Below are 21,029 nucleotides of genomic sequence, written 5' to 3' on the forward strand. Positions count from 1 at the left end.
TTTGTTCTTCCGTCAAGAGGCAGATAATGTCTGACTGATTCTGCCTTTTTGGAACGTCAGCAACCAGTGATACCTAATGCCTGGATTTGGTGATTGATGAGGGGTTGCAGGATGGTGACAGGCTGTCAGTCCTTGTTCACTACTAGCTGGAATATTTCTGTAAAGAGAAACTTTCCCTCATGTTCGATTGGGTTACCCAGAGGTACTTGTGACCTGGATAAATATACTTCTTTTTGTTATTTATCAGTTTTCAAAATGATACATTGGTCTGTCATTCTCTAGTGGTGACCAGTGAAGGTTTTGTTTGTTTTGTTTTATTTTGTTTTTTATGGAACAAATGAACTCAGGGAAAAAAGGGCCTGTTATGAGAAGAGTCTGGGGGTGTCCAGTTGGAAAGTAAAGTGTCTTGATAAATTTTGTCAGTAAACCTAAATAAAACTTTAACCTGTTATTCCATGCCTTTTTGGAACTTTCTAAGGGAAAAATATAAAAGCTTTCTCTAAAAAGCTCGTATATTATATAGTTTTTATCTGTATTAATGTTCAAATTGTGCCATTTTTGGCCAATTGGAGCCTCTTCAGGTTGGCACCCAAATCTTTTGACAGAAGTGTGGCTTCCTTGCTGTCTGGTTGACAAGATGCTCCAGGCTCCTCTCGTCCGTTTTCTGTCCCAGACTCATAATCAGCCATTTCTCCAAGGAGCGCTGCTTTCTTTAGGTGGAGACCGTAATCTGGATTTCTAGGTTTGGACCACATATTTCTTTTAAAAAAATTTCTTTAACATTTATTTATTTTTGAGAGAGACAGAGCATGAGTGGGGGGAGGGGCAGAGAGAGGGAGACAGAATCTGAAGCAGGCTCCAGGCTCTGAGCTGCCAGCACAGATGCGGAGCTCAATGCGGGGCTCGAACTCACAAACAGTGAGATCATGACCTGAGTCGAAGTCAGTTGCTCAACTGACTGAGCCACCCAGGCGCCCCAAGACAACATATTTCTCTTTAAGCAGGGCTCCGCATGTTTAAGAATGGTTTTGACTAGAACGAAAGGAGTTAATGTTAGCATTCCAACTTTAAAAATCCCAATATGCCGAAGCCTCGCTCTGAGACCTGAGTGGGGGTTGGAGTGATCTAGTTCTGTCATTTTCCCTGGACTCCATAGCTATATTAAGATCCTCGTAGCATGTAATAATGTGTTTCTCTTTTGTCCCTGTCTTTATTGGGAATCCACACTGACATAATAACATGTTGCCTTTCACTTCCTATCAAGTATTAGGCCAGATGGCTTTTCTCCCAGGCTGAATAGTCTCAGGGTGACCTCTGTGGAAGCATCCTCTGGGGGCTCTTGTTGGTAGAAAATAAATGTGTTCTCTTTTTAAATTTCTTTTCTTCTCTAAAATAGTACACATATTATTAGTCGTATATGTACTCTTTCGAATACTGCTTAGGTGGAGGACAGAGGAGTTATCAGGTACTGGAACTCATTCCCTGAGTTAATCTAACCTCCAGTTTCCCAACCAAACTACAGCAAAACCTTTAAAAGAAATGATTAAGACAGAGTGGTCACAAACTCTGTTAGTTCATAATGCTCTAGGGTCTTGGTTTTTTTTTTTTTTTCATGGTGCTCATAAGCCAAAAGGAATACCTAACTGTCCATTGCATTAAGTAGTCAGGTCCAGAGAATCTAAGAGTACAAGTGAGGATAATAGGGGCGTGGGTAGCTTATTTAATTAAGGGGTCGATTCTAGATTTCAGCTTAGGTCATGATCTTTTTGTTTGTTTAAAGTTTATTTTGAGAGAGAGGGAGCACAAGTGGGGAAGGGGCAAAGAGAGAGGGAGAGAGAGAATTCCAAGCAGGCTCCACATTGTCAGCTTATAGCCCAACACGGAGCTTGGACTTACAAGTGACGAGATCATGACCTGAGCTGAAATCAGGAATCAGGTACTTAACTGACTGAGCCACCCAGGCATCCCGGCTCAGGTCATGATCTTGTGGTTTGTGAGATGGAGCCCCGTGTTGGGCTCTGCCCCTCCCTTGCTCACTCACTCTCTCCCTCTCTCTCAAAATAAATAAATAAACTTGGAAAAAAAGAAAAAGAAATGAGTATAATATCTACCAGTTGTTGCTGTGCTTTCCTTGAAATTTTAAAAAATCCCACAGTGTCCCCTCTGAGTCCCTGTGTCACGCTGTTGGGTTCCCTGAGGAGACACACTGTTCCTTTGAGGACATTGTTGTAGAAATCACTTTCCAGATACATATTATATAATACCACATTTTCTCCCCTACTGCCATCAAAATTTGGCCTTAAGAAGAAAAATGTATCAAATACTAAACACGTAGATTATAGAAACAGATTTCCTTCACATTAAAATGTATGCAAATTGAGATTTTAAAAACTATTTTAATCTATGCAGTCTTGTCTTGCTAACACCAGTGAAGATTTGAGTCATGGTAATACCCAGTATTTAGTTAAATCCCAGAGTAGGGAACCTGATTCCTTTGGAACTGGAGCACTTTAAAAGCAGTGAGATTAATATTTAGCCAAGATGATGTCTGAAGTTCTGATTCCAGATAAAATAAATCATAGACTTTGAGTAATGTAGGAAAATTCCTAACCATTTATGGATACACAGGAAAATTTTAAACATCATAACATAGAGCCTGTTATGCCATGTCGCATTGTGGGTGCTAATCCAGATTAACATTATATACAGGCTTACTGTGTTGACTTCAGAAAGTATTTTGCCGTGTGGGGCCCTGTTTTGAGTCTGACTGCTTGAAAAACGCAGTTAAGAAAAAAGTCAGGGACCTGATGAAAGCCAGATTATCTCCCCAACAGCTCTTTCCCTCTGAGGGACCTGAGATTAAGAAAGGCTGACCTTGGACTGTCAGAAAAGCCCCAAAACAAGTTCTTGGTTGGCTGGGGCGGGGGGTGGGGTGGGGTTGCTGGGGGTGGAGTGGAGTGGGATTTAGTAGTGGTCTCAATGACTGTTAAAATTTGTGCATAAAAAATACCCCTGTTTTTCCCCCTGTTGTTGCTTTTATTTCTTTATTATTTTTTCCTCCTGTTGCTTTTAAAAATCAGATGTTCATTCCTTCCTAGGAATAGGTTAGGTATGGTTAGAAACAAGTTCCCGACTAAGTAACATGAGTCCTTTTATCTCCCCCCATGCCCTCAAAGAGAGATTTTTGGTTATACTTCAGAAGAAGGTCCTTCATACCTGAGAAGCTAGACTGATGCCAGGTGAATGTACAGTTCTCATCTTGCAGATTCTTGAGAAAACTCATCACTTTCTGAGACGGTGTAAGGGGGGCTTCCCCAGAAAACTAAGTTACTAGGCTGGCTCTCAAGATCTGTTCCAGTCCTGGGCATCTCGGATTCATTAAACATACTTTATAAACAGTGCACATCTTTCATCACTGTCGTTTGCCTGTAGGACCAGAGGGTCCAGAAGCAGTGAGGGGTTGGGGGGAGAGAAAGGTGTGCTAAGAACACGACTGCTAGAGAGTTTAAAACTGTAGCCTGTGACTTTAGACCCTGAGGCTTCTGGCCTGCTACCTGCTGGAATACAAAAGGGGGATCTTACTTGTAACATCTCAATCGTAGGTGTCCTTTGGCCTTGCAATTTAATAGTTTATATGATCTCCCTAAGCTTCTTTTTTTTCCCCTTGTAATTTAAAAAAGCCAAGGCAGATGTGAGAGGTTGATAGAGATTTGGTAAACTCTCCAATAAGCAGAGAGAGCAGTTAGGAGACTATCTCCAGAGTCAAGGTGACTATGACGATGGAGACGATAAAGGTCTGATCCAAGGCCACGGTGGAGGGAAAGAGGAAGAGGAGAAGGATTTGAGGGAGCTGTAGGTGGTAGAAAAGCAAGCTGATAGTCGAGGGGATACGGAGTAAGATGAGTCTCAGGGATATCTCTTGTGTGTGACTGTACATAAAACATAAAACCACTTAGCCTGAGGGTAGGACAGTACCTTGGAAGGTACCTGGTCCAACCACCTTTTGGTGTGCTGTCTCCACGACAGTTCCCACAAATGCCATCCACCTGGGGGCTGAATAATTCCAGTGATGTTCTTCTGTTTTTGCTTTGCTTCTGTTTTACCTTCCTGCCCTGTAAATTCAGTAGCATGGCTCTCTCCCCAAATGCTTACGTGGTGGTTGCCATCTGCCAGGCTCTGTGCTGGGTGCTTTGAGTATATGAGCTCACTTCATCCCCCAAGAGTCCTTGGAGTAGGGTCTCCTAAGCCCTGTGTACAGAAGAGTCCCTTGAGGCACCACGGGGGTCACTTCCCGGGATGACGCGGCTGGCGAGCGGCAGGAGGGGCATTACGGACCTGAGCAACCTGGCTTCTGTCTGTTCTTATGCACCGGCTTCCTCCTAGACTGTCGGCAGACTGCAGCCAGGACCATGTGTTCTCACCTCCCGTGCCTGGCACCTGCCTGAGCGGGGTGAGGAGTGAAGCAGCTACACAGTTCATTGAGCTGATTCTTCTCAAGTCAAGTCACAAACCTTAGAAGCAGCGGTACTTTGTGGGGGGAGTGCACCTGGCTGGCTCAGTTGGTGGAGTTTACGACTCGGGGTTGTAGGTTCGAACCCCATGTTGGGTGTAGAAATTACTTAAAAATAAAGTCTTTTTAAAAATTAATTAAAAAAAAGAAGCCGTGGGACTTTTTTATTTTGCTTGCTTATTTTTGCTTTTTAGCACAGTGGAAGGGATGGGAGGGTGACTTAGAGTGGGAAGAAAAGCAAAGGTTAAAAGGAAGCTTTGTAACGGCAGGGCAGCTGCCTTCTTCAGAGTTGTGCTAAGCAGCCCTACTTCCTGTAACTCAGCCCCACACAGCTTCCCGATTGCTCCCACATTCACACGGCTGGTTGTGCATGAGATTGCACTGGCTGCCCCCGAGATTTCCTCCTGAAAGCTTTTCACCTGCTCTCATGTATGTTCTACGGTTCAAGCTGACCGGATGTGATGTTAACTCGGTTCATGTTTCTTTCCTTCCATTGTAAAATACAGCATTTAAAAAAAATCTCCTGGTCTGCTAGAAATTATCTCTGACCCATATAACTTTTCAGTTATTTCATCCAATGAGGATATGGAGCAGTCCAGTCAACATACAAATATTTGAAAGCTAAAAGTTCTGGAAGAACATTTCAAATAAACCCAGTTTTCCTTGTGACCCTGCGTAAGAGGCTATTAATCTTAATTGCTTAATTGTAATCCTCCTATAATAATAGCAAGTGAGAACAATTAATAGTAGTTTTGCAGTGAACAGAGGATTAAGTTACCCTCAATTTTCATTGCAGTTTACTTTAAAACAACACAGAAATGGACTTACGTATCACCCTTGTCCAAAAAAGAGTGTGTATTGATTTTTGCTCTAGGAACAAATGAGACCTTGGATTTTATTTTTTAACATATTTTAAGAAAAGTTTCTGGGTATGTATTTTAAGGAAGCAATTTTAAAAAATGTATGTTTGTGCAGCATTGTTTTTAACAGCAAAAGTACCCCAAGCTCATGTTTTTTTTTAACATTTGTTTATTTTTTGGGAGAGAGAGAGCACAGAGAGCAGGGGAGAGGCAGAGAGAAGGGAGGGAGAGAGGATCCAAAGCAAGCTCTGCACAGACAGCAGAGACCCTAATGTGGGGGCTCAAACCCACGAATCGTGAGATCATGACCTGAGCCAAAGTCGGACACCTAACTGACTGAGCCACCCAGGCGCCCCTAAGCTCATTTTCTAATAATTAGAGACTGGTTTGGTTAAATAAGGATATATCCACTTGACAAAATGTCATTATTGTCATGAAAATTATTACGAACAGTTTAACAACAGACGAAAGGCTTGTGATGCTTTGAAAAGCAGAATATGGAAGTTGGTAGTGCACTTATAGCTATGAAAAAATGACGCTTGTAGGCACAAATTACACTGTAATAGAAAATTAAACATTGCTTCATTGGATGCTGGAAATGAAAGCAGGAGACATTTCTCCCTTTCCACTGACGCAAGGGAGGGAGGGAGGTGTACAGGGAAGGGGGAGCTGGGTAAAATGGGAAGCTGAGATCTGAGGTACTGAGCGTTCTTCCTGCCGCCTTGGCCGCCTCTGGAAGGAGCGGTGTAGAATCATTAAGGAGGAGGCACAGTAGGTGGCGTACCACATCAGGCTGGGGTCGCGGAGAGGAAGTAGCTGGGATGCCTTTCATAGACAGCATGATAGCAGGCCGGCTTTCCTCTGTAGTTAAATGAGGTGTTTTATTTTAGACAAAAGTACAGGTTTTTAAAGGTGTATTCATTTAGCTAGCGTTATTTAAATATTAGATATTTAAGTGCTCAAAACCATTTTAACTTTCAGTTTGGGCAGCTATGTTAATTTGGTATTTCCAGACCAAATAACTCACTGGTGAGAATTTTTGACCCAATTTGAAATATGTGAAGTATGAGTTCTTTCTATATTCTGGATATAATCTGTAAAAGAGTCTGAGTAGCTTCTCTATTGAGAATTAAGAGAAATAATGACTTCCTCCTATAATATCAAGTAATTGCAGTTTATAGTAGTTTTGCAGTGAATTGAGGATAAAATCATCTTCTATTTTACTTGCCTTTGGAAATGATTCCTTATTATGTAGGCAGACAGGGCTCAGTGGGGATTTCTTACAAGAACCTCCCAAAAAGTCTGTTTATGTTCTCTCCGCCTCCTGGCATGTTGGAAACAAGATGCCATCAGTTGTAAATTGCACCATTATTTCAGGTACTGCTTATTGTAAGGTGTTGTCGATTACAAGGTGAAGCCTCCATTCAGGGGTTAAAATGTATGAAAATGTGTATCTTAAAGGTAAAAAATGTGATTATGTGTATGTTTACTTATTTATATCATACGTGAGGATATTAAAAAAGTTTGGAAATAGCTAACCTAGGTTCCTTAAAGATAGCCCAGACTTTATGTCCGTGGTGACCCTGTCCCAAATGCCCAAATGGTTATTTCTGTTAATCGTGAAGATTCCTAAGCCAGCTGTCTCTCCTTTCCTGTTTGGCATGAGTAAGGAAAAGCTCGTCTAAACAGGCCAATATGGTGTGGCCAATGTAAGACACGCCGCCTGTTTTAAACAAGGTACACTGTAACTGTATATACATTGTGGACCATGTGGGATGTAAGAAATGGTGAAGAAGAGAAAATATTTTCACTTCTTGGAATTAATTTAAAAGGACCTTTGGAAGACCTAAGTGCCTCGAAATTCTGAGATTGTTTTGAGGCCGTGTAATTTCATATCTGACATTATTCTGTCTTCCAAGGGCAGAAATCAGGGTAATGCTTTTCCTGAGTACGGGCAAAGGCAAACTTTCTATAAAGAGCCAGAGAGTAAATACTTTAGGCTTTGTGAGCCAGATGGTCTCTGTCATAACTATTCAGCCCTGCTGTCCTAGTGTGAAGCCAGCTGTAGATAATACATAGATGAGTAAGTATGGCTGTGTTCCCATAAAACCTCATTTATGGGTGCTGAAATTTGAATTTTATGTAATGTTCACAGATCACAAAGCATTTCTTCTTTTAAACCGTTAAAAAATGTAAAAACCATTCATAGGTTATAGGCCACACAAAAAACAGGTGGCAGGCCAGATTTGGCCCACGTAGTTCACAGACCTCTGCTTTAGTGGAAGTTGAAGCCAAGTTCTCTAGGCATTTGTAGGACAACTGTTGGGACCATCCCGGGGAGTTTAAGAATCCCAACTTTTGGCCTTGGTAGATCTCAGAGTTGAGCTTTTTCTCCTGCAGGTGGGTTCACAAACAGCACCTAACCCTTTGGTGTTTGTAAAGGACAGCTTTTTCCTGAGAAAGTTTTAATTCTCACCTATTTGTTGTTTTGCCTCTGGATTAAATCAAGCTTACATTTTCTACAAACTCTAGTAGAAAATCAATAAAAGAATAATTTGCTTGCAAAATAGTCACAAAGCCTTGAAAAATAGTAGCTAAAGCTATTATGTGTTAGTATATATTACCCACTATCTTTTATATAAAGATTTATTCCATAAGGTTTTTAAAAAAAATTTTTTTAATGTTTATTTTTGCAAGAGAGAGTGAGCAGGGGTTGGGGAGAAGCAGAAGGAGGAGACACAGAACTCAACGCAGGCTCTAGGCTCCACACTCCACACAGAACCCAACGCGGGGCTTGAACCCACGAACTGTGAGATCACAACCCAAGCTGAAGTTGGACACTTAACTGACTGAGCCACCCAGGTGCCCCTAAAGTCTTTTTTTTTTTTTTTAATGTTTATTAATTTTTGAGAGAGAGAGAGAGGCAGGCAGAGAGGGAGGGAGACAGAGGATCTGAAGAGGATCTGAAGAGGGCTCCGTGCCAACAACAGAGAACCCGATGGGGGCTCGAATTCACGAACCACGAGATCATGATCTTAGCCGAAGTTGGATTCTTAACCAACTGAGCCACCCAGGCTCCATAAAGTCTTGTTGTAGTTTACTATCACAAAAAAGTAGGGGCTCCCGGGTGGCTGAGTCGGTTAAGCGTCTGACTTTAATTTCGGCTTGGGTGGTGATCTCATGGTTTGTGAGTTCAAGGTCCACGTCGGGCTCTCTGCCAATGCAGAGCCTGCTTGGGATCCTCTGTACCCACCCCCCTGGCCCTCCCCTGCTTGCACACGCTCACAGTCTCTCTCTCCTTCTCAAAAATGAGTAAACATTAAAAAATTTTAAAAAAGAAAAAACACACCTTCCTCTCTCTCCCTTCCTCTCTTTTCCTTTCTTTCTGTATCTATCTGTCTATCCATTCATATATGGAAAAACAACTTCTTGACCCAATTAATTTCCATTTTGTCTTATTTCTGGGTCATTTCAACACTCGTTTGTCTTATTTTGCAGTATGACCAATACTGCAAGCCACAACATCCTTTCAAAACTGTGTGGGATAAAGTGATTTGTTGAGCCTGAGTACATTCCATGTACTAATAAGCACATTGCTGAGGTTTATTTATTTCACTAACTTGTGAGAGAAATGCTGTTATGGCCCCTGTTTATAGATGGAGAAAAGTAGGGCTTTAAGAGGTACGTGGCCAGCCCGAGGCCTCGGAGCTGGGACTGGTAGACCCAGATGGTCTGCCCCACAGCCCATGCTCTTAGCCAGTACCCCAGCGGGCCTCAGGCTTCTCGACACAGTGGCAAACAGGAAGAAACAGTGTTTGTATGGCACACTCTTGTGAATGGATACCGGTTGAGAAGCTCTTCCCCATGGAAAATAAATTCTGTTCATCAGCCCCCCTCGGCTAGCAGATGAGCTGTCTGCTGGTTCAGGCCTTGTGTGGTTCAGTTAGTGTGGTATCCTCAGTACCTGGCACACAGCAGCACCAACACTCATTGATGAAATGAATGGAAAACATTTAATAAATCATTTGTCTTGCTCTCTTTTTTATTCATTTGGTGGAAATCACTTAGGTGATGTGAACCAGACCAGCTCCGTGTCTATACCCCCGACCGTCCAGTTGTCATCCACAAACGAGCACACTGCGGAGATCACACTATTTCTTCCATATCTGCTGCTTTTCTTCCATTCCAGTGAATGGTAGCAATGTCTACCTTGTCACCTTGGCCAGTCATCTTTAAACTTGTTACGATTAGTCCTTTAGTCTTTTCAGCTCTACTTTTCAGTTTTCTTCTCTCTGTTGCTGCCAGACTGATGTAAATCATAAAACTGATTTGTCAACCCTTTATTTAAAAGTCTTCATAGGGGGCACCTGGGTGGCTCAGTTGGATGAGTGTCTAACTCTTGGTTTCAGCTCAGGTTGTGAACCCAGGGTCGTGGAATCAAGCCTTGTACCAGTCTCCGCACCGAACATGGAGCCTGCTTAAGATTCTCTCTCTCTCTCTCTCTCTCTCTCTCTCTCTCTCTCTCTCTCTCTCTCCCTCCTTCCCTCCCTCCCTCCCTCCCTCTCTATTACCCTTCCTTCTCCCCCCGCCCCTCCTTCTCCCCTACTCACACATTCACACACTCTCTCTAAAAGCAAAAACAAAAAATTAAAAAAGTCTTCAGGGGCTCCTGGGTGGTTCTGTCAGTTGAACGTCCACCTTCAGTTCAGGTCATGATCTCCTGGTTCATGAGTTCCAGCCCCACATTGGGCTCTGTGCTGACAGCTCAGAGCCTGGAGCCTGCTTCGGATTCTGTGTCTCCTCTCTCTCTGCTCCTCTTCCGCTCACACTCTCTCTCGCGCGTGCATGCGCAAAAATAAACATTAAAAAAATTTTTTTTAAGTCTTCAGGGGGTTCTGTGCCACTTATTATTACTGCAACATTTCTCCACTGTGGGTTACTCCACTTTGCTGTGTGATGGCTATTTGTGACTTGTGGGGTGGTTTGGTATTGTTTCCCTCTTAATAAATAGGAACAGATTCAGGATTTACCCCTACAATAACCTCAGTCTCAGCTGCACGCATTCTAGTATTTCCTTGAAACGAGAGGAGGGAGCGGAATCCTAACTTCGTCCTGCCAACTCCATCTTATTTGTGAAGCAGCTTTGAGGGACTGTTACTGACGTGTTGTCAACAGCGGCTGCTCTCGCTCTTGTGAGCTGTCGTGCTTTCACAAATACCAGGCCCCTTCACGAAAACCACCCCCTCCCTCCCCCGAGGAGCCAAAACAAGAAAAGTCTAAATTCACAGTGGTATTTTCTTGGCTTTTTCATGTTTTGTGGGGAGAGGAGGGTGGTTGATTTTGTAAAAACAATCTGTGCCTCCTCAGTTACCAAAGACCCGTATCCACCCCCCCTCCCCAAAATGGCGAGGACTGCTGGTTTCTATGAAAGAAGGTGCCACTTCCCTGCCGTTGCTTCCAAGACCAGCTGGGGTCCCGCCTGTAGCTCCAGACTCATCCGTTGTAATCCCACCTCACGCACCCAGGTCTCCAGGCAGCAAACTACCTAAACCTTCCTGGGTGTGCCTGGGTCTTTCATGACACGCAGTTTGCGTGTACTTTTCCCCCCTCCCGGGATGACCCCTGCTGTTGACATAGGCCATCCTGCTCCACATTTCAGCCCATCATCATCTCTGCCTTCAGCCCAGCTGCCCTCTGATAGGTGCCCCCATGTACGCGGGTAAGGCGTGAGTGCTGGCTATGGTGTTTTCAACCAAACCTTGCCGTGGATTTTAGAATTATAACTATATGCCCACATCTCTTACAGTAAGAATGGCATCCACTTTTCATGGACAAATAGTGTCTTTTCTCATCATTCAGTTACTTTTGTTTAGATTTGGTAAAGGAGGACGTGGGAGGTGTGGGGACGGCAAATCCTATAGTAGGGGGAGATGAGTATACTGTCTGCTCCTAGCTTTTGAGGTAAAAGGAATCATGAGCTGGCTTGTTTCCAAAGGAGTTTCTCGGCACAACCTTAGGACTATCCTTCCATATTCCAGAACAGGAATATCTTCAGGATTCTTTTTTTTTTTTTTTTTTTTTCAACGTTTATTTATTTTTGGGACAGAGAGAGACAGAGCATGAACGGGGGAGGGGCAGAGAGAGAGGGAGACACAGAATCGGAAACAGGCTCCAGGCTCTGAGCCATCAGCCCAGAGCCTGACGCGGGGCTCGAACTCACGGACCGTGAGATCGTGACCTGAGCCGAAGTCGGACACTTAACCAACTGCGCCACCCAGGCGCCCCTCTTCAGGATTCTTGAGAGAGGATCCATGTCAGATAGGTTATTGGTTCAGTGACCTTCCCTCATGGGTATTTATCCAGTCATCTGTTTGCCTCAACAAGCAGGGCCCAGAGCAGCTTCAATTTTAGCCTCTAACACTCTCTGCAACCACCAGAGCTGGGGCAGGAAAGAGAACTTCTTTTCTAACCCAAGGAAATAACGATGTGAGTAGAGGGCTTACTGGTGTCACTTTCCTGAGGAGAGCGTGCTGTGTAGGTGAGCTAGTTTAAGATAAAATAATACTGTTTCAATTGTCTGGCTGTAGTTGGAAAATCGCTGCCATTCATTGAGCATCCAAATGCTAATCCTGTCCTGCACATTAGCATTATGTTAACTCCCTTAAATCCTTATAACACCCTTTCAAAGGGAACTTGTCGTGGTCTTCATTGTATAGATCTGCAGACTGAAGTTCAGGTAGATTTCATAACCCAAGGATCATAAATCACAGAGCTAGAATTTGAACCCGGGTCTGATATCAGATCCTGATGGCTATCCACCGCCATATTGCCTCTAGAATATGGTCATGGCCACACATCAACTAAGTGATAGAACTCACATTTGAATACCCCTTTGTCTAAGAACAAGCTCTGAGAGAGGGATACAGAAGTGTGAGACTCCTGCTTTTTAGGAACTCTTTGGAGAGGAGAAAGGTAAGTGTATATGAGACTATTAATAGTACAAGATAATATACAATTGATAACTTACATAAGTGCTTCAGGAAAGTGATTTTGTGGTTTGAGTTCAGAGGGTCGTATTATAATTACTGCCATTTCCAGTGTTGTTCTTACGACTTCATATCATCTATAAAGAATATGAAAATCTATCATTGTGGTCTTTTTATCTCAAGAACTTATTGTACTGTGATTGTACAGCATAATTAAGTGGAGAAGAGTGTAATCGAGGCTGGAACATTTCAGATCTCCATATTAGAAGTGAATTTAACATGAGCCTGGGGTTGTTTGGGTTTGTATGGAGTGACAGGAAAGGAGCGTTCCAGGAGAGAAAAATCACAAGAAGGAGTCAGATCGGTAATGAGCGCGCTATGCCAGGAATCCTGGGAATAGATGGGATGGGGTAGGGTAGGGTGGGGTCAGATACAGGGCTGCTGTTGACCTGGGCATGAGTAGCGGGAAGAACATGGTAAATGAGGGAATTGTTCGTTTTCCTGTTGCACACATTTGTTTCCTTGGGGGTACCTCAGGGCACCATAGTTCTCTAGTTTTCTTTGGAGTGTGGGGTGCTCTGCACTATGTTCCGGTGTGGAGGTTGGGACTCACAGGACTGGAGGGGGGGTCTCAGGTGGGTGTGGGGGCTGGTCCTGATCACCCTTTCTGTGGGAGCATGTTGCACCTGAGGTAATAACTTCAGCCAGCACAGTGCTCCCCCGTTGCTTTGTTAAGTATCTGTACTGCTGGGGTCCAGGCCCTCCCACCCTTCCCTGCTCTGAGAGTTGCAGATCTGGCCAGTCAAGCTCATCTTCCAGGCCCCCTGCAGAAGCTCCTGTCAAATCCACAACTTGCCTCCAGCCAGCAGGAATGATGCAGCCCTTAGCCTGCCCACCACCCTCAGGTTGAAAGTTGCCCCTTGATGACGGACTTCGACTTCAACGCTGCCATGATTACTCTTTCATTTTTTAAATGTTATTTGTGTTGTTAACATAGTATTACATATACATAGCTGAAGATCCTGCAGAGAAAGATTGCTTTCTTACTTATCCTGCCCAGCTCTTACCTGTTACTATCCTGTTCAGGTAATTAACAGGTAATTAATTAATACCTCTGTATTTATTAATTAAATAGTGTCTACCTTGCTGTTTGGTCATCTGCTCAAGATCTTTTTTGACTTCTTGTTGTTGGATAGGATTTAACTCTCACTCTCCTCCTCATGTTCCTTGCTTCCCTTGTCCTCCTCGTACAGTCATATCAGATTTTCTGGTGCCGCCATCAGTCAGTGTTTACTTTGGATGATGCACATACGTGAATATTGTTCAGTGCAGAGCTCTGTGGTATACATTTTCTTGTATAGTTTTTGTTTTTTCCCAGTAAACATTTGCCTTGTTTTTTCAGCTGCCATGCTTTTTTCCTGTTACCTAAGCCCCCATCCTTTCTGTGTGGCTATTAGATCTGTCAACCACCTACTAATACTATTTTCCAAGTATTTTGACTGTGTAAGGTCATCTATCAGTTCTCTTTTTTTCCTAGGGTTTCTCCTCCCCCTGCCCTGGCGTGGACAAGGTGCCACACAGCCATCGTCCTGGTCACTGGTTCCAGTTTAATTTACGTTGCCCTGGTAGGATGCAGGGGCCAGTAAGCAGCCTTCTGGTGCACTTTACCTTGTACCTCATATTGATCTCTGGTCTTGACCCCCAGATCTCCGGGGAAGATTCTCTGAGAACATGATGAAAGCTCTGAACACTCTTCCCAAAACACAAAATTGGACATGTAATTTTGTGAATGTCTGTAGACATGTATGTAACTTACATATAATACTTTGGGGAGGTGTGTGTGTAAAGCTGACAACTGTAGAGTTCCATGTAAGCTTTTAATGCCTAAGCTCTACTATTATGGTTGAAGTCCAACTCTAACCATAGTACCCAAACATCTCCTGTTGTTACCAATAAATAGTTCTTTTCTCTCGACCATTTTATCATCTCTTAGTATTTGATGGAATGAATTCGTTTCCCAAATTTTAATGACTTGTGGATTTATGGAATCCTTCTATGAAATCACTTCTGTGTTACATTTTTTGACCTTTGGTGTTAATTTATTTCTCCCTCCAACTGTTTTATGTATTGATGTATTTGCTGTGTTGAACTGCAATGACCAGGGAGCTGCTTTCCCACAAGCACAGTGTCACTTAGCAAGGTAACTCCCAACGAAAGAGACACTACGGACACACAGACTCTAATCTTCCTAGTGAACAGCTGCCTTCTGGGGTCATTGGCAAGAGGGATTTTCCCCTCTGCATGGAAGAAAGTGACACGATCACACAGTCACCCTGTGGTTGAGCTCCTATTAAGACAAACTCCAAGGGACTGTACTTAGATTAGAATTTCATTAGATTGAATATTGCTTGAAGTAAAGTCCTCGGTGGTTGAGATTTGTAACGTCTCTGTGTTTGTCTACTCGTCGAGCAGCTGCCGTTTTCCAGGCAGTGCCTTTAGTTTGAAGTAGGACATGACCTATATTCTTAGTCCTCAGAGATTATTTTTGTAGTCATTCATTGTGAATGACTAAATTTTTAAAAATGAAAGACTGAGTTTAACTAAAAGCCAACTTCTAAAAATGTCAAAGTAATTAGATTTCAACCAGTTTTGTTATGTGGCATCTTAATTGGCATGTTCCATCTTAATTGACTCTACAGTTGTTTTTTCAGATTTCTAAGTACTTTATTGATCTTTAGAAGAAAAGGACAACAGGAAGTGTTTTTAGTCAGCATTGTCAGACTGTAATAGAAACAGTATGGCAGTCCCATGTCACCAACCCTTCCTTGAAATTGTCAATAATATTAACGTCATTTCGATTAAAAAAAATGACGCTATCCCTTCAGAATGTAAAACTGATTCCATTTGGATGACTTTCAGTGAAAAGAGCGTGAGGTACTGTGTGAAGACCATCTTCAGTGTGGTTGTGGGGACGCGAGGATAGGTGAGATTGTCACGAGCCCCGCTGAAAGGGCAAACTTGTCACCAGGCCTCTTGACTTTGGATGAAGGGTCCAAGGCAATAGGAATATTTGAGACAAAAGGCCAATATTGGGATGTGAAGATAACTGTTGTAAAATGAAACTGTAAAACAAGTTTGAAGGGGCACCGGGTGGCTCAGTCGGTCGAATGTCAGATTCTTGATTTCGGCTCAGGTCATGATCATGATCTCATGGTTCATGAGTTCGAGCCCTGCATCAGGTTCTGCTCACTGACCGCCTGCAGAGCCTGCTTGGGATTCTCCCTCTCTCTCTGCCCCTGCCCCCACTCACACTCTCTATGTCCCTTTCAAAATAAATAAATAAACTTAAAAATATAATAATAATACAAGTTTGAAGACAAATCACAAGAAATAGTGACAAACTGCCAAACTTAATGCGAAAGTAGGTATATTTTGACAAAATTACAAAGTTACAGTACTTTTTTCTTTTTTTAAAAAAATTTCAGGGGCCCCCTGGTGGCTCAACTGGTTAAGTGGCAACTTTGACTCAGGTCATGATCTCGTAGCTCGTGGGTTCAAGCCCCGCATTGGGCTCGGTGCTGACAGCTCAGAGCCTGGAGCCTGCTTCAGATTCTGTGTCTCCCTCTCTCTCCTGCTGTCTCTCTCTCTCTCTCTCTCTCTCTCAAAATAAACATTAAAAAAATTTTTTTTAATTTCATGTTTAATCTTTGGTGTACATTTTTGGAGAATCTGAGTGTTGTGTTTTGCTCAGGAAAGAAAATAAATTGGATACAATGGCTTGATTTCAGTCCTTTTTTAGTAGCCCTGCTGTGTTTTAGAATAATTTCTCCAAGGATAATGATAGATAGGAACCAGTTCGTTATTTAGTGAGGCCGAGGAGCATCATGCTGAAGCTCAGTTGTGGAAAATGTAAATGTTTTTAGTGTCGATCCCAGCTGTTGCCACCGGTTCTAAGTAGCCACATCGAATGTGCACACACGCACACACGCACACACACACCTATGTGCCGACACAGGGAGCGGAGCTGTGGCTTTGTTGTAGAGAGTACACTTTTCTCCCATGTCAGGCCGAGACCTTTAGGATCCCTCGTCAAGATGCTCCTGCCAGTTACTGGGTAAAGTGCCTGCTCGTGAAAGACAGGGCTCCGGTCATGCTCTGACCCTTGTCCGTCTTTCCTTCCGGTCCCAGAAGGTACTCTACGTTCAGGTTTCCTCCCTTTGCCGGTGCTCTTCCCTGTCTACCTGCAGCACCTCCTCTTTGCTCTGGGCCTGATGCCACATATCCTCCCGAGAGGCCTAAAGGAGTTTTCTGTGTGCGTTCTTTAACATCCTGTTCACACCCATGCATTGATCGTGCCTGATTTTACCTGTTTCACCTCCAGTCCTCTGTTAATGACTCTTTATGAAATTTTCTCTGTTCAAATGACTGGGTGGTTTCCAGTCTCCTAATTGGCCTCTAGCCAGTGTAGATGTCCTCTGCCTAGAATGCCCGGCTGCACTTCTCCCTCTGATGTACCATACAGACTCTCCCAGGGCCAGCCCAGGGGATGCCTCCATCATTTATTCTACAAACATCTGAGTTCCTAGTAGCGAATAGGGACTGGGGCCATCTCTGGGGCTAAGTGAGACAGGGCTGCACCTCAAGAGGAGCTCCCAGACCGGAAGAAGAGAAAAATCAGCAATCAGGTGTGTTAAGAGAGGGAAGAGTGTGCCTGTGTGTGGTATTGGGGGAATGGGGTGTGACAAAAACTTAAAAAGAAAATTTTAATGTCCCTATGGAAGCTAAAGGGATAAATAAATGAAAAGGCAGGAAATTGGCTTTTACATTTATTTACTACTTTCAGTTTAAGTGATGTCCATAATTTTGTTTTGTTCTGTTCCATTTGTGAATGAATATTCTTCCTCTTTCCACAAAGCACTTGAGGTGGGTAAGGTTTTCGTTCATCTCATCTCTCAATTCCTAAGGACACAGACTGTCTTTTATTTTAATTATCTTGTACCCACAATGCCTGTCATTCAGTAGGTGCATAATAAATGTTAGTTGATTGAATCAAGGCTAATTATATTGAGTTGCTATTCCCTGGTTTGTTTTTTACTCCCCAAATCAGTCAGTGTTTTCTTATGTTGACAGCTCATGAACAATTAGAAGTGCTTGATTTTGTACCTGAAATGTGAACAGAAAGGTTGTCCATCAACATGAGTGTTTATTCTTATTTATTTCTCTTCACCCATTGACAGATAATATCGACCATCTCAGGGGTGCATCAAGCAGTGTTAGGTATTTGATAGACCTCAGGTATCCACCTATTATGGCTGCAGAAATGTAGGTTAAGTAACTTACCACGGCTGTGCCGGTAAACTGTGGCTGATCTCAACCATGAGTGTGGCTCCTGTGGTCAGTTAGGTGCCTGCCCCAATTGTGTGCACACGTGGAACTCACCCAGAAGCCTTTCGTGCTCTGGAGAGCCACAGTCGCCTGCTTCCTAGTCCTAGTGACACAGTCCTGTGTCCCTCCAGGCACATGTGAACAGGGTGAGGAGAACCTACAGAAGGGCCAAAAGTCTCTTCCCATTTTCTTCCTTAAGAAAACGTCTCTCATCGAAGGGTAGCCACTTGCTGGCAAGTTGATCTTTGGTACCGGCTATGGTAAACGTTTAATTGCATGAAAGTTCCTTTAAAGTTAAAGCTCAGGGGAATGTATGTGCACCTTTACACACTAACCCTCGTCTTCTCTGTTTCTTCTCAGGTGCTGTTACCCCCTTACGATGATGCCACTGTGAATGGCGCGTCCAAGGAGCCACCACCCCCTTATGTGTCTGCCTAAACCTGAAAGTGGGGCAGAGCTGAGCGCAGCGGCTTGATTTTCAGACGTCAGAGCAATAGTTCTTTCATTTCACTTCTGGGTTGAGTTCTCTGAGCTTATTTGTTGCTGAACGCTACAGTTTTAAAATTTAGATGTTCAGTTGAATCCCTCTTTAGTTTTAAAGATACGCTTCAGCTAGAGCACTGTGATAGATTCACTGTAGAATTCTTTGTGTAGGGGTGGGGCGCAGCGGGCTTACCTAGTCTTCCCTGGTTTTCCCTAGACATTGAAACTTCCCAGCAGTGTGGATGAACCTGGAGTCAGAGAAGTCTGTACCTGCTGGACCCCAGAGTCGGGGGGAATTAGTCATCCTTTTTCTCTGTCTTCCCTTTGTCTCTTTTCAAAGTGTAAAATAAAATCGAAATTAGACGATGCTTTTCTTAAGCCATTCCAGTGTTTGAACAAACCCTTATGGAACAGGAATGTCAACTGTGTAATCATTGCTCTAATTAGATAAATAGGAGTCCATATCTATATAAATAAAACAAGAATTTCCTTAAGATTCTTTTTGACTTAAAGTCAGTGACAGTTTGTATCTGCTGTTCAAGGATTTTGTCCATGGGCTAAATTGACACCCTTCAGCAATCCCAGCCAATGACGGCAGCCGCTCTCCAATGGCTGTTCTTGCACACCCCGTGTCGGGGGTCGTGGAGTGGCATGTCCCATCTGTGTTACAGAGGTGGAACTGATTTGTTTAGTTTCACATGGTATCTGGTGCTTCCTTCCTCCTGGCTTCCCATCCCTACCCAGGACCCTTCTCGTTAAGTATTTGCCTAATAGTATGAAACAAGATTTTCTTCTTCTCTCCCTGCAAGGAACATCCTACTGTTTTGAGATTCTGAGTATGCCTTGTCATCTTTGAAACATAAGACAGTCTTCAGAAAAATGAGGAAGGGTGCTTTTCTTGTGGAATGCTTGTATCTCGACTATCTGAATTTCAAGGGACTTTTATACATTTCATATGTTCAGAAGTCACAGTTCTCCTGTTTGTTCATTGTTGAGTGTGCTGTAAATGAAGGCTTTGCAATTAAAGTGACATTTGCCCACATCTGAGAAAATAACCTTTTGACTCTGTGGTCATCGTACCTAGGGACCCTTTCCACCCACATGTGGCCATGCCGACACACGTAGTTTGGCCTGAGGAGGCAGCTTTATAGCTTTTTTCACACATATGTATTTTTTAATATTTCAGTGCTGATAAAATCAGAGCATCTTAGGCCAAGAGAAATGGAGCCAAACTGACCCGAGCTTCGAACGTTCCTAAACCCCACCTCTGCTGAGCTCCGTGTGCTCGGCTATTTTGCATATGGTGGTTTAGGTCCATGGTGTACTTTTAATAAGCAGTTCAGATTTTACTCCATGCCAAGGGAGATTAAATGAGAGAGGTGGGAGGAGAGATTTTTATCCCTGAGAATCAGCCTCGGTGATTTCTCTTGGTATATCTCATGAGTGTTCTTTATAAACTCACCCTGAGAAATGCTGTTCCTGGAAACTTTGTGCCCAGAAGACTCACACTAAGTTAATCATATTAAGAGGTGTTAGGAATGGAAAAAGACCTCTTGGCAGTTTCACTGACCCTCGAAGGCACGTGGCATGTCACGGTGGTTTGCGTGTTCCTCCCTGTGATTTTCCAGCTCTTTGTCTAATGGTGGTGGTATGAAAAATGGCACACATGGGCAGGCAGAGAGAAGTGCTGATTTTGAGAGTCTGTGTAGGAGCCTCAGAGCGGATCTTGTTCACGTGACCCTCAGTCCACACCATAGAGTATCTCTTTGCTCTGAGCATCCACGATGGGGCTGGCCATGCAGCCTTTGCTGCCTCACAGCATCACCCAGGCTGCGCGAAAGCTGCCTCCATAGTTACCTTTGCAAGGTAAGGAATCGTCCTCCCAACTCCGCTGTGGGGAGGTTGTGATGTTTGGACCCCACAGAGGGGCGCCTGGGTGGCTCAGTCAGTTAAGCATTTGACTCATGGGTTTTGGCTCAGGTCATGATCTCACGGTTCGTGAGACTGAACCCTGCGTCGGGCTGTGCACTGACAGCTTGGAGCCTGTTTGGGATTCTCCGTCTCCCTCTCTCTGCCCCTACCCTGCACTCACTCTCTCTGAAAATAAAGACTCTAAAGAGCAGATTCCGTGACCCAGCAATTCACTGTGTCTTTATCTTATCGCCAATCTAGTTAAATACCTTTCTTAAATGTATTTTAAATCCAACTTTTGGGGTCCCTGGGTGGCTCAGTCGGTTGAGCATCTGACTTGGGCTCAGGTCATGATCTCGTGGTTCATAAGTTTGGGCCCTGCGTCAGGCTAGGATTCTCTCTCTCCCTCTCTCTGCCCCTTGCTTTCTCACTCTCAAAAATGAACATTTAAAAAAATTAAAAAAAGATCCAGCGTTAATATCTGCCCCCTTTCTCCTCTGTTTTGCTGTCTGCAGTCATTACCTCCGTGGTTCCCATGCCTGTACGCCTCTTAGTCTCTAAACTGATGAGAGCGCCTCTGTCTTTTTCATCTCGACCACCCTCCCCGGATCTTTATTCCCAGGTCTTGAATGTTCAGCTCAGCACCAGGTGTGCAAATGGACCCACCAAGAGGCAGCCCATGTAGAGAGTTTTGAGTCCGTTTTCTGGGCCAGAGGGAACGGGGCGCTTAACACCTTTCAGCTTAGATGTGGTCTGTCAGCCCTACAAACTGAGCTTTCATTGAACAAGCTGGTCAGATTTCCAGAATGCCCAGCCATATGGAAGAGTTTTAAGACTCAACAGACTTGCCCACCCCTTCCTGTCCCTTCTTCCAACACAAACATCATACGCAGC

General features: G+C 43.7%; 1 protein-coding gene across 1 annotated transcript in view; it reads left to right on the forward strand.

The window, feature by feature from the left end:
- LAPTM4B (lysosomal protein transmembrane 4 beta) overlaps positions 1-19,279 on the forward strand; it is a 79,576-nt gene extending 60,297 nt beyond the window's left edge. Inside the window, 1 exon segment of the mRNA XM_043601451.1 lies at positions 18,102-19,279. Coding sequence (XP_043457386.1) covers positions 18,102-18,179 — 78 coding nt within the window. The 3' untranslated portion in view covers positions 18,180-19,279.
- The last annotated feature ends 1,750 nt before the right edge of the window (positions 19,280-21,029 follow it).

The sequence above is a fragment of the Prionailurus bengalensis genome, chromosome F2, assembly GCF_016509475.1.
Source record: "Prionailurus bengalensis isolate Pbe53 chromosome F2, Fcat_Pben_1.1_paternal_pri, whole genome shotgun sequence".
NCBI classification, from domain to species: domain Eukaryota; kingdom Metazoa; phylum Chordata; class Mammalia; order Carnivora; family Felidae; genus Prionailurus; species Prionailurus bengalensis.